This window comes from Setaria viridis, chromosome 3 (assembly GCF_005286985.2).
Source record: "Setaria viridis chromosome 3, Setaria_viridis_v4.0, whole genome shotgun sequence".
Taxonomy (NCBI): Eukaryota; Viridiplantae; Streptophyta; class Magnoliopsida; order Poales; family Poaceae; genus Setaria; species Setaria viridis.
Window position 1 is genome coordinate 24,238,810 of NC_048265.2, and position 13,798 is coordinate 24,252,607.

At 39.6% G+C, this 13,798-nt stretch overlaps 1 protein-coding gene across 1 annotated transcript; it reads right to left on the reverse strand.

The window, feature by feature from the left end:
* Positions 1 to 1,251: 1,251 nt before the first annotated feature.
* LOC117849462 (probable AMP deaminase) lies at positions 1,252 to 11,579 on the reverse strand. Its single transcript, XM_034731024.2, has 20 exons — positions 11,047 to 11,579; positions 9,664 to 9,845; positions 7,670 to 7,859; positions 6,954 to 7,132; positions 6,819 to 6,870; positions 6,607 to 6,734; positions 6,325 to 6,504; positions 6,158 to 6,225; positions 5,942 to 6,084; positions 4,970 to 5,031; positions 4,755 to 4,868; positions 4,017 to 4,157; positions 3,578 to 3,730; positions 3,450 to 3,503; positions 3,269 to 3,379; positions 2,502 to 2,675; positions 2,224 to 2,304; positions 1,863 to 1,961; positions 1,626 to 1,754; positions 1,252 to 1,540 (listed from the first exon to the last, which is right to left on the reverse strand). The coding sequence occupies exons 1-19, from the start codon at positions 11,471 to 11,473 to the stop codon at positions 1,683 to 1,685; spliced, it is 2,610 nt and encodes an 869-aa protein (XP_034586915.1). The 5' UTR covers positions 11,474 to 11,579; the 3' UTR covers positions 1,252 to 1,540; positions 1,626 to 1,682.
* Positions 11,580 to 13,798: the final 2,219 nt, after the last annotated feature.

A 13,798-nucleotide genomic window follows, 5' to 3' on the forward strand; every position in this document is an offset into this window, starting at 1 on the left:
ATGGGGCGGTCTATGAATAGTAATGAATAGTAGTGAATATAATATTAATTCAGTGGAGATTTCGTTGGACCAGGGAGGCCATGGCATCTCAACGAAGTTACACCATTGAGTTTCTTAGACTTGGCATGTGCAATTTTGCTAAAAGGTATGATGTGAAACTTTTGGTGGGTTTTTAAATCCTTTCAAGGTTTTTCACTTTGTTTTCACCCATCTTAAAAAGATGGAAGTCCTAGCATTTGCATTGATTGCGATCACATGATTCATAATATCGTTTTGTTGTCTTTATATGGAGAGGTCCAAAAACCGGATGCTTAGTTGTCCTTCGACGTCCACTCAAAAAAAAAAGGCTATCCTTCAATGGCAATTATTATTCATTTATCCTTCGGTCTCTCCAGGTGACCGGATCTAATCTACCTGTTAAGAAAAAAGATTTGATCCTAGATGAAAAGAAGTGTTCCTAAAAACATTTTAAAAGGTTCTTGAGAAAAAAATTTCAAATAACATAGAAAAGTATTCATAATAACACTGTGCTGAAAATATTTTCTGAAAAGTTTTCTTAAAAATACAGTAAGAAGATTTCTTAAAAAGTTTTAGAAATGAAAAGTTGTAAGGTAGAAAATTTGCTAAAATCAATAAGTTGGGAGCGTGGGAACTTTTTGTCGTTTGTTGTGAGGTATCTCATGGCGCATCAGGACCTTTTTGTCTTATGATGTTGAAGCGGGTGCACATGTATCTTGACAAACTTTAGGATTTGAACTAGCCTTTTGATTTGAATTGTCCTTTATCAAGGACTGACATGACCAGAAAAGGAAGCATCTGTGCAGAGTTTGATGAAAAACAAAAAAAAAAGTTGTCCAAAAACGGCCTTGGTAGCAAGGCAATTTGAGTGGACAGTGGACGATCATTGTGAAAGGGAGGGGAACTAGAGGACGGGTAGTATGCACGGCAAAGAAAAGATGGAATTAGTATGCTAATATGCTTTCGGTATATCTTTTTCACCATTGGTTTGTGATAGTGGATCGTAGATCAGCAATTTTCAGGAAAAGAATAGAGGAGCGGCATGTGCTCATGCGACCCGAAACTTTACTATGGCTAGTTTTGCTCAGGAATCAACTATCACGTTCAACAACCTAAGGCTGGATGGGTCCAATGCTAGAACTATCATTTCCAGAGCTTGAGCTTCTCCCAGCAACATAATAAGTACCCATAAAATCATTCACTGCCTCTAAGAATGCGATTAGGAGCGTGGCCTTGAAGAATGCGATCTAGTTCGATTTCCAATTTCATCAGGGCAAGCGGCAGCACTTTATTCGCATGGTAAAGTCTAACCGGAGTTCATCAACTGTCGATTACATTCTTTACAAGTTGCACCTCACAATGCACCCTCTATAACGCAACCCAGCACACACCTGTGTGCCGCTTCACTTCGCCTCATTATTATTTTAGGTATTCTATCCTTCGGTGTGCTTGGGGCATTTATGGGAGTTTTGCCGGCTGAGGCACTCCAGATCACATAGCTCCTCATGCCTACTTCCAGCGGCTGCACGGTCGAAAGAAAGCACATGTTAGAGTTGGTTTTCGACTTGGCTCAAGATATACACAAGAGGAAGGGGAATAGAGTATACCCAAACATGAAGTATGCTTCCCACAGCAAATATGGGATATACACAAGGGCAGACATCTTACTGGTCCAGGTCTTCAGATATTAAGATGTTGTTGTTCAGGTAAACCAGTTTCATTTCATTTCTCCAGATCTGAAAAACACAACATTATATGAGTCAGATTTCACCTAACTTCTACAAAAAGACTAGTAAAATAATGACATCCGCTTCACATTATCGATATGAGAACAATGTTCATACCATGTCTCTAAATTGGACCCTGATGTGCGGTACATTTGTTCTGTGAATATCATTTCCAGCAGGGCCTCTCTTGAAGTAGTTCTTCCCAATCCAGTGTGCCTGCAAGAGATCAAATAATTATGTGCTGCGTGCTGTGCACACAAATATACAACTCAGAAGGTAAAAACCTTCTCTAACATCATTTCTAACATATATAGTTCAAATGCCTAAGAGAGGGCTTCAACACCCTCCCTAAAGGGAAAAGCGCCACTTTAATGCATGCCTAGGGCCACATTTCACACCATCACTCCATAACTAACATGAAGGCTGGTTTGGAACAAGCACTGAAAAATGTCCAGAGAAGTAGCAAAAGATTTCTCACCTTGAGAGCATGTGAAAATCCAGATTGATAGACAGAATTCCTCGCAATTTCACATAAATCACAAGAACTGAGCTTCCACAGCTGAAAAAACATCAAAATGGGCATGAGTTCCTCATGCTTTTGTGCATAGGTGCAGCAGTTACCTAGCATATTCTGTGTCTATGTGCGTTTGCGAAGATGCATGCTGAAATCACTTGTATACACATGTGCACAACTCTTATGCTGCATATGTGCATGGACAATTGCAGAACAGAAAAGGAGAGGGAAATAGGGAGTACCGAAGCAGCAATGCTGTATTCTTCCACCAATGGTTCTTTTGTCAGGTGAATTTGCAACGGATCATCCGTAGACAGTGAGACATTCAGACCTCGCTGGAAGAACATTGGGAAAGGGTTGCGATGATAATCAAGAAACAAGGAGTTGTTGCTCAATGGGGACATTGCCAGACCAATCTGATAAAATTGAAAGTAAAAAGTTAGAAAGAAGAACATTCAAAAATCAGGAACTGAAAAGTAGGACAGTCAATGTCACACAAGGTGCAGCCAAACATGGAGACAATATTCAAGGAAACTTCAAAGAACTAAGAAGAAATACAATTATGCAGCCTGATAATATCAAATGACAGATTCAACATGTGGAGCCAGTTCTAATGTCATTAAGAAAGAGATTCTCTGAGTATGAATATGTGGCAAGTCCATTTATCATGCCATCTACTGTCATTGTCTCCAGCCACTAACAAGTGTTTTAAACATTAAAATTATCCCCAAAACACATCTTGACCATTAAATCTGACTATAGTATATGTGTAAAACCCACCAAGTACGGAATGTTTTTTACAATTTATGGAAGTATTACCCAACAGATAAATTTTCACAAGTTGAATATTCATTAGATATCTGTAGCCAAAGATTAGAAAGTTCACCCATCCTAAAATGCCAGTTATTTTTAACTGGATGAAACATGTTAGTACTGAAGTGAATGCCAGCAAATGCATATACAGAGCCCCTGGAATCATGCTGGGTTATGGAATTTGGTAGCATATTACCTGACCAAGGTAGTACAAGTACTGAAGCACAGGAGACTTCCTTAAATTGATTCCATGTGATATGTTGTGACAAAGAAGAAATGTCGCAGCTAAGTGATCAATATCTCCAGCCTGTATGAGCATACCCATTAGACCAAACACGATACCAGACTTTCAGAGAGGAACCTGGAATAGATTTTACCTCCCCAGCATGTGGACGGAATTTGATAGTGGTCATCCCCTTTGACTCACGCAGCTGAAATTTGAACAAAAGTGTTACTTCTCTGAGAAATATGGAGAGAATTAGAGTAAGAAGGGCGATATAATCACCTTGTTTAGTGTGTATAAGTTAGCATAGCAGTAGTACGCATAATATGAAAATGCAGGGTTGAACACATTGGTCCATTGTTCGGGTGTGGGCATGTGCTTAGTTGGCCGCCTTTCTGGTTTACTTTCATCGTCAACCAGATCCAACCCTACAACCTGCAAGGTGCATAAAGATTCAATCTAAACTCTAAAGTTCTCGAAATAAATTCATGCGCGCGCGCACACGTGTGTGCCTGTGTGTGTGCTTGTGCGTGTGTCCCGCACATAATGCATGGAGTGTGTGTGCGTGCGCACGTGCGTCACACACAAGCACAAACACAAGCACGCGTGTCACACACACAGGCGTGGCGTGGCGTGCGTGCATGCGTGTCACACACAGAGGCATGCACAAACACATACAGTACATATCTAGATTATAATTATACACCAATGATTTCTCTACCTGCTTTAAGAAGACATGGAGCTGTGGGTGTGAAGCTGGATCGATAGTAACCTCAAACAGAGGAAGGAAAATGTTGTCAAGAAGATTTTGGAATGAAGTAACAATACCCATTTCCTTGTAAACATTATATAAGCGTGGAATCTGCAAAACAGTGCAAAGTACAGTTTCAATAAGCGTGTACCCATTTTGGTTTTACTGTCATGTTGTTCAGTAAAAGTACAGTCTTCAGAACATCAAAAATTAAAATAACTATCTTCATGGGATACTGCATCATAAATGCACAAGATACATCAGGACAGAAACATGTACCAACTTTGCATCTATAATCATTTATGTTATTCTGAAGATATAGTTTCAATAGGAAAAGAAGGTACTATTGACTGTTCCATGGATAAGAACAAAATCTTGGGCTAAGTCCTCATTTTGGCATTCTGCAGACTAGACTGTTGTTGAAAGTAGTTTTGTTCGGTATTCATACTGATTATTGATTAAAGAAACAATGACTATAAACTAAATCACATAAGTTTTGTGGAACAAACCAGCAGTAGCTCCACAGATATAGCTAAAGAAAATTCAGATATAATTACAGGTTTATACTACATGGACAAGGTGAATAAAGCAGCCGGAGTCACAGAACTATCCAATATACTAGCATATATGCAAGTAGTTCACTGAGTACCAGGACACTATAAACACTGTCACAAGTAACTAGTAGCAAGAGATGAAAGTAAAGGATACCTGAACCAACCAGACAACATTTTCGCTGTACAATTCATTGTTCACTATCCAACTTGCAAGTTGGTCCCACTCACTTTGCTTCCTTCCATAGATTGAAATCCTGTATTCAGCCATCTGGCAAAGCACATTACAGCATAATAAAAAGTTAAAGATCTCAAATAAGAAGTACCTCTGAATTAAAAACAAAAAAACAAGTTATCAACTTGGCAGTTTACCTGATATTTGCTAGCAGAAAGGTCTGAGAAAACTTGCTTTGTCAACTCAGCAAGGAAACGGCCTAGTTCAAATCAAAATCAATATGAGTATTTCGAAAAGGCACCAAGATAGCTTTCTTGAAAATGTTAAATATTGGTCGGAAGTGAATATAATGATTAATCATGATTCATGATCTGATCATTACCCTACAAACCAAAGTAATTAGTATCGGGCATAGTATGCAGTAACCCCATCTTTCAAATGATAATCTATAGGCATGTTCACCAAACAAGACTTGGGCATGTTGTAAGACAAAGCAATCAAAACCAAGCAACAAGATTTATCAGTTTAGCTATGTCTAAGTCCATTTTCCGGAGAGAATCTAAAGATATAGGTAGCTGCTTACATGTTAATAAGCTCATGAGCTCATAAGGTGTGGTTAGAAGATTTCTCTTGGAATTGTATTAGAAGCTAGCATATAAGGACAACAAATCAGCATCTGCCAACCAGTAATTGTTTAACAGGAAGAATATGAAGCATTGAACCATATGATCACAAATGAACATTGAATAACTAAGAAAAACTTTCACCAAATAAGTTTGAACCTAAAAGCCTGGAGCATAAGGTATTTCCCCAATGTTTTGAGCACTGTACTACACAACCACCATTGCAAAGCATGTACTATGGCCAGTCATAAACAGCTGCCATATCTCAAGTTGCCAAAACTGTTATGATACAAACATCACATATTTCTGCACACAAATATTTAGGTTTTCTTTGGTACCTATTCACTGTATATGATTTTCCCAAAATGTTTCCTGTTGAGCCTCCTGCCACAATTAATTAAAATACTATTTTTGTGTGTGGTTTTCTGACATTTTAATTTGGCCATCTTGATTTTCCAAGAGAACGCCCAGTGAAGTTCAAGCGGACCCAACTTTCTACGGACATAAATTCATAAGACTACTAAAGGACATTGGAACAACTAATACCTTGAATGAGATTGTCTTGTTTGAGGAAAATCTCTCTGAGCCTACTTTGGCCACATGGATTGTATTTTAGGTTGAATTTGTCAAAACGATGAAATGTACTTTTGTCTGCATGGACGTCTAGCAAATCAACATTCAAATCATACCTGAGAAGAAAAAGAATTATTAGCCAATGGCAGTGTCAGCATCATTTGTACATAGGACAAATCCAAAACATACCCTGTTAAATCCAAGCTCTCAAAAACCTCTTTTAAAGTCATATAAGTACCATCTCTGAAAATGACCACCTACAAGAGATAATATGCATAATTATGATTGTAAGCAACGACAATATCATGTTTCATACTGGCTAGGAATGTTGTTCAACAATTAATGAATGAATATACCTCATCAGGTTCTTTTCTTAGTTTGGACTTTATGAACCTCAGCAGATGCTTTTGGTTCATGCATGCCGAGTGGTGAACATGAGTGTCAACCTTCCTGACATTGTAAAAATCACGATGCGGTGCAGTCTTCTGGGCGAGAAATTCCCTATCCGCATTTAACATCAGATGAAATTTGAATTTCTGAAAGGAAAAAGAAATGCATCACACCCAAAGAACTGCAGGAGAGCATTCAAAAAAAATCATCATGTATGAAGGAGGTAAATGACTTTACAACATGATTACATGCTCAAGAAGATTCAACCGATTATGGCAGACAGTTCTTGTGTTCCCCGCAGCCGTCACTCGGAGAATATAATGCAAGTCAGTGAAGAAGGCTGTGGCATCAGCCACAGGATAAATACTCTCTGTATCTGATGCAGAAAAGGGAAGGGGAAATATATGAGTCACAAAACCATCTGGTTGATCAAGTGGAGCGCGCTAGTAAGAGAACTTACAATCCTTGTCCTCATAAACATGGACAACACCATCAACCATTTGGAAGACATGCTGAAAGCACAATTAATAGTTGGAATCACAATAGAACAAAAAAGGAAGATACTGAAACACTGCAACAAGCAGAACTAATGTACCTCTGACTTTGGTTCAGGCACATAAGTGAATGGGTTGGGGTTAGGTTTTGGAGTACAGGGGTCATTTATGACTTCCTTCTCCCATGGAGCAACCTCTTCTCTAAAAAGATAAGAGTCTCTTAACTCGAGGCACTTTTGAAGGATTTTGAAAACCTCAATCTCATCAGCAGTTGGAATCTCTGCCATAATTAGCAAATACCATTTAATAAACTTCCATACATGCTGTACAGGAAATTCAACTAGGTGCTGATTTTTTTCGGCTGAAGACAACAATGCAACCACCAGTTTTAAAAATAATTACTTGCGAATAAAGAAGTTTCTCATGTATCTGAGTTATATTCTGCAAATTGCACATCAAAAAAATCACAAACTAATCAACAAGAGAAATAAGAATATGGGCAGGCACACAACCCAACAATAGAAGTATTAAATTTTACCATGGTTTTCAATTATGATTCTTGACATACACTAAATACTAACAACAAATTGATAAATCGTACACATATTCACATACTGCAGCATCTAATTACTCTATCAAAAGAGTGTGTTTGAAAAATAAAGATAGTACTGATCAAACCAGGAGGCCTAATCAAAGCATATTAAACAATAAAAATATTAGCATTTTTTTCTCGCTGTGTCAATGCTTGAAAAGAGAGGCTACTGTTTCACCCTTTAAATCAGCATTGAGGATTATTATGTATATTCAAATGACATACCCTTTGGTGCAGTTAACAGCTTGATAAACGATTCTTGCTGAGGTTCTTTTCGAAGAATATCTGCAGCAACTGGGTCAGGTTGAACTGCATGAAGATCATTGGATATACTATGTGATCGTATCAAGTTTGCTGCTGCTAATGGTTTGGTAGCCCCATTTTCCACACTTGCATTTCCTTTGTGTTCTCCTTCCTGCTCAAAATGTATTCACAAATTAAGAGAAAACTGAGGTTTTAAGTGCCAATTGCCCTACCGATAGAACTGAAGAATACATCATTTGAATAGAATTGATGATTCATAACAGCAACCAAACTAGTGTAATATCAAACACCAAGGCATTATCTAAGGCATCTTTACAGCAAATAAAGATTTTCTAAACGAATACTTGTACCAAGCTTCACACCATTAGAAGTTGCATAGAAGGGCAGCTGAAGCAGTAGAAGAGTTAGGGGGTGTTTGGTTCCAGGGACTAAAGTTTAGTCCCTGTCACATCGAATGTTTAGATACTAATTAGGAGTATTAAATATAGGTTAATTACAAAACCAATTGCATAAATGAAGGCTAATTCGCGAGACGAATCTATTAAGCTTAATTAATCCATGATTAGACTAATTAGGCTTAATAGTTTCATCTCACGAATTAGCCTTCATTTATGCAATTGGTTTTGTAATTAACCTATATTTAATACTCCAAATTAGTATCTAAACATTCGATGTGAAACACCCCCTTAGGGTTAGTATGAGAGTGCATTACTTTTCTACATCAAGCTATTCTTATTTGTTAAATTCCTAATGACCTCAGTATACTAAAATGTAATGCAGATCATTTGCTGTGGACCTTTTGCATCACATGCAATAGTCACACTAGAGCAAGCCTCATTTGATGTAGACCTAGCGAAAACCATCCCAACCCCTCCATGTAAACCGCATCAAGCAACCTACATCATCCTTTGATCTTAGGAACCATCTTGGGAGCAGATTAGAGCATGCTGCCATGTTGGAGATATCTATAGTTTCAGCCCTAGCATCTAGCAAACACCTACATCGCATCGAGTAAAGGAGTTTATTGCCATTATGTTTCAGTGCAAAGACAAATTGTTTCACCATGTTGGAGGGGTGCATGCGATTCATCGGAATCAATGATGGTTCACTTGTAGCTCGAGATAACTTCTGTACAGACTTGTGATATTTAGATAAACATAAACAAAATAAAGTATTCACCCTTTCTCTCCATATATCTATTCCCAGAACCATTTAAGTACATATAATTCGGAACAAGTAATCATAATTGTAATGCATCCCAGAAATAAGCTACTGGTTGAATCCAAGAAATGATGTTAAGATTTTTACACCCAGTGTATAAACAATTGGCCACTAAATAAATACAGTTTGTATGCAAGGTAAATTTGCATGAGCAAAAAGATTAAGGGTGCGTTTGGCAGAGCTCCCATAGCTGATTCTCTACTGATTCCAGCAGGAGCTCTGCCAAATAGTTTTTCTGAGAGAAGTGATTCTCCGTTGATTCTGTGAAGTGATTCTCTGAAATGAACTAAAAGGCTAGGAGCTGAAAAAAAGTAGCTTCTCCTGATTCTATGAAGTGATTCTCCATCCTGATTTTAAGAGTTTATGCTAGAGAACCAAAGAGAATCACTTTCAGCCACAGAATCACTTCTCTCAGAGAATCAGCTCCCATAGAGAATCAGAATCAAATGGAGCTCTACCAAACAGACCCTAAATCCTAGAAACAATACAAGATCAAACCAAGGAACACTCATGCTAAATTGTCCCTGAAAGATTTTAGTCATTGATCAACTTATACCATGCGCATAATCCCTACCATTTCAAAACAATGGTGCACCATCCTGTGTTCCCTAGCACGCAAATTCATGCCAAGGTCTACTTTGACATAAAAGTATATAGCTAAGGCTCGGAGTAGAAGACTAACAAGTAACTAAATAACAGGAAAATACCATGGCAAGTTGATGATGGTAACTTACAAGGTTCCCATTTGTGTTAATGTAGCCATTGTCAAGTTTACCCCCATTTTGTGTAGCATCGTCCTCATCTGATCCATCTGCACTCCCAAATGCACTTGCACTGGCAGCAGGGGACTTGGGTGAGTTAGGTCTAATTACTGCAACTCGTCTGTTTGAACCTGAGCGGGCAAGTTGTTTATTGCCTGCAATAACCATCCATTGTTATACAGGGCTATTGAAGAGGAAAGAAAAGTGACTTTACTGCCTTCCATAGAGAAAAAAAATAATGAAAATGTATCACAGAAGTTATAGCTTATATGCACATCTCATGCTGATTAAATAGATGCAATGTATGATAAAATTTGCACTCCAAATTTAGATTACTGAGCTCATAAAACTATGTTTGCAAGTAGTTATTGCTTTGAGCTCCAATAATGATTCTAGTACAACCAGCAGAGAATCAGCACAAGTGGTGTGACCAATTAACATATTAGCAGAAACATCAATAAAGAATGGAACAGTTGCCCAAATTCAAGGCTTGCAGGAATAATCATTTTTTTACTTAAGCTACCTCTTTCTTCATTCCACATTTCCACTGTCATAGTTTAGAAAAATCATCTCAATAGCATTGCAAAGATTTGCAGATTTAGAAACAGCAAACGATGGTGGTTAGCCCTGGGGCCCTTTTCAATAAAAAAAAGGAAGTTATTTCTCAACTTAAAAAATAATTGCAGCATTATCAAGTGATTAACCCATATAATTTATGGCCTTCTACATATGCGATACTACAAGCTTGTTCAAGCACAAGCAAGGGAAATGCATGCATCCCCGAAAAATAAATCCAGGAGTTAAAGAGGAGTGTTAGCATCAGCGTCTTAAGTTGAATGGCTGTTCACGTCCATACAAGAAACATTTTAATGCATCTCCTCTTGTATTCTATGGCATCACAGCATCCGATCACTTCATGATCATTATTATTCATTTCTCCTTTCATTTTCTTTAAGAAATTGCAGACTTGAAGGGTTAGCTGCACACAACTTTCATGGCACCTAAAGCTTAAATTGAGCATGCATATGCATTTACAAGTTCCACCCATGCCTTGTAATGTATAAGTGTTTGTTTTAAGCAAAAAGTGTATTGGTTGCCGTCGCCACAAGAGTTTTTTAATTTCTAAAGACCATCGCCACAAGAGTTGGGAATTTGATGAGGGCGACAGCGTTTTATTTCATTTTCCTCTTATTGTCATACCCAGCGCGCCCGATCGGCGAAGCCATTTCACGGCCTAGCTCTCCTATCTCCAAGCCAGCTCCCGAAATCCTATCCACTCCACTCCAGTACTCCGCAGTCCGCACCCAGCCCAGCCGCACACACCCACACGTGTCCATAAATGCGGAACAAACATACCGTCGGGGCCCACGTGCAGCCTGGGCAAGCCCTCGGGGATCTGGAGGAAGTCGGCGGGGTCGAGCGCGCCACCGTTCGCGTGTGGGCCCACCAGCCCCTCCTCCTCCTCCTCCTCCACGAGGTACCCGCCGGCGGCGAGCCCCCCACCGCCGCCGCGGCCGCCGACATCGTAGAACGCGGAGAGGTCGGGAAGCGAGGCCGAGCCGCCAGCGGCGCGGCGCGGCGGAGGGGGCTTGCCGCCGCTGGCACCGGCGGGGGCGCGGGGCCGGCGGCGGCGGGTGGAGGCGGAGCGGGCGAGGTCGCCGCCGACCTGCGCGACTGCGCGGCAGTGCAGGTAGTAGGCCGCGGCGGCGGTGGAGGAGGCGCCGACGAGCACCGCGAGAGCGAGCTGCAGCTTGTAGGACGAGGCGGAGCCCGATGAGTCCATGGGTGCCGCCGGGCTCTGCCAGCCGGTTGGGGTGCGGGCTTGGGGGGGTTTAAGAGGGGGATGATTAGTGATTAGGAGAGGGATGGGAGGGGGATTAGCATTAGCAGCTGTAGCATGAGAGGGTGGATGGGATGGGCAGTGGTGGGCCGTATTTATAGGGGCCCGTGCGGATGGTGACGGGGACGCTGACGTGGGGCCCCGCAGGGTGGGTTCCGTCACAATCGAGTCCAGTCCGTCCAGAGGTGATTTCGTGCAGGGGTAGCTTCGTTTAAGCTTCGTACTAGCGTGGCCACTGCTGTTTTTTAGCGCTTTTGAGTGGTTAGGCTAGGGTTTTGCCAACTTTTGCGGTAGTCCTTTTGGAACTCACATAAAGGAATAATAAAGGGTGCGAGGTTTGTGAGTAGGGAGGATATTTGGTGGTAGGGGAGGGCGAGGATAACAAAGGCATGCATCGTGGCCATCCGATCGGTTCATTGCTTCAATCATTTAGCACAGCTTTGGCGTCCACAATTGGGGAAACAAAAGAGCATGAGAGTTGAATGAGAAGCTTTTAAGAAAAGGTTGAAGTGTGGAGTGTGGTGTTATCACAACAATATAACAATATAGATGATGTCATTGGATATCCTCGGGTAGAGATGTTGTGCGGGACTTATCTCACTTCGACAGATAAGGTGACCTTACTTTAGATAGGATATATAAGACAAAAAATAGTGCCAAACTTATAAGAAAAATTAATTATAGTAGATGGATATCCTAAGGTGACTAGATATGGACAATGGATGACTCATAGATATTGTACCTACTTAAAGCTGTACCTAGGATAGACGGATAAGGATTTAAATAAGGACAAATTGATGACTCATGTTTATTTGGCAAAGCGTATTAACTTGATTTACTATAATAATGTGTATTTTAAGTTGATTTGGCTAACTTAAATGCGTTATGTACAATATATCAAGCCTCCTAGCCCTCTAATCCATTTGAAGAAATAGAAACAAGCACAATTTAATGTTTATATAAACAAAGAGAAGAATCATGTAACTTTTTTTGGGGTGATCCAAGAAATTCTCGTGTATGGAGGAGAATATCACCATTAATGCGGAAACAAAATTAATTGGCAAAGGTAGTGTTTTAATTATTTACAAAAGACAGACTAGCATGTATTAGCTAGCGTCCTTTCAATATCATTCGACAATGCAAGGACCAAGGAGCAGCTTAAATGGTCCAAAACCCAAAATTATTATTCTCTTACTTCTTTCATGTGCATCCTTTATTGTCTTGATTTGCTCTTTTTCCCCACTTCATTCATCTCTCTTGAACACATGCTACATCCCTTTCCTACAAGAAGGTAACATATGAGCATCCAATGAATGATACAACAATGAGAGGCACAATAAAGTTATTTGAGCAACAACAAAAAAGTATCCCTACTATGAGCAAATATTGATCCTACCTATGGCAAATGATAATGAGGTATCGACTCAGGTATGCTAATGGATCTCATCTTCATAGAGTTTGTATTGCCCTTTAATTAAATTTTATTGAAATTCACTGAATTACTCACTCCTTGGCAACTCATGTAAGTGTGTAAGATGTGCAGTTTGATAATGAATGTTTGCAACATTCCTTATCTCATGGAACTCTAGTTCCTTTTCATGGCAAAAGCTTGATAGTTCGTTGTCACACTCGTTACTAAACTTTGGCACTGCCAAACTTTTGTAAGGTTTTGGTAGGGAGAATCTTGTCGCCAAATAGAATAGTGCCAAATATATTCCATTGAATTCTCTCTCAAATTGCTAAGGTTTAGATTGTAACCTTTTTTCTCCTAGGACATCAGATTTCTAATTTAATTATTTCACATTGTACCCTCAAAAATTTGTTTCACGTTGCGTGCTTCTAGACATCGACCAGAGTACATACATTTAAATTGTTCTTCTTTTTGTGAAATTGACTTCCACAAATAAAGTTCTCATGAAATAAACATAGATGAAAGTGATTGTGCTTTTTCTTTCTTGAATTTTGAGATGTTCCTTTCTTTTGCCACAAGATTTTGAATGGACTCTTCTTCCTTCTAAACCATTTTCAACTTGATATCTTTATGCCATTATTAGTGTAGAGTATACTAACCATACGCAAAAGGTTTTTTGAGGGTTATGTCGTGATGGTGTCATTCCTCCATTCACAATAAGCACTTAAATGCATGAACCGGGAAAGTGATGGCAAGAGTGGGTTATAGAGTAGAAGAGAAGTGAGGAGATGTGCTAGGTCCAACATGCACCTATTTGTGTGTTAGAGGTTTTCTTTTTATTACAAGCTAGGTTGGAA

Coding starts and splice junctions, on each gene's coding strand:
- LOC117849462 (XM_034731024.2), bottom strand. CDS start 11,473: ATGGACTCATCGGGCTCCGCCTCGTCCTACAAGCTGCAGCTCGCTCTC. Junction 6,871..6,953: donor TGCCTGAACCAAAGTCAGAG/GTACATTAGTTC, acceptor TTGTGCTTTCAG/CATGTCTTCCAAATGGTTGA. Junction 5,032..5,941: donor ACAAGACAATCTCATTCAAG/GTATTAGTTGTT, acceptor GATTTGAACTAG/GCCGTTTCCTTGCTGAGTTG.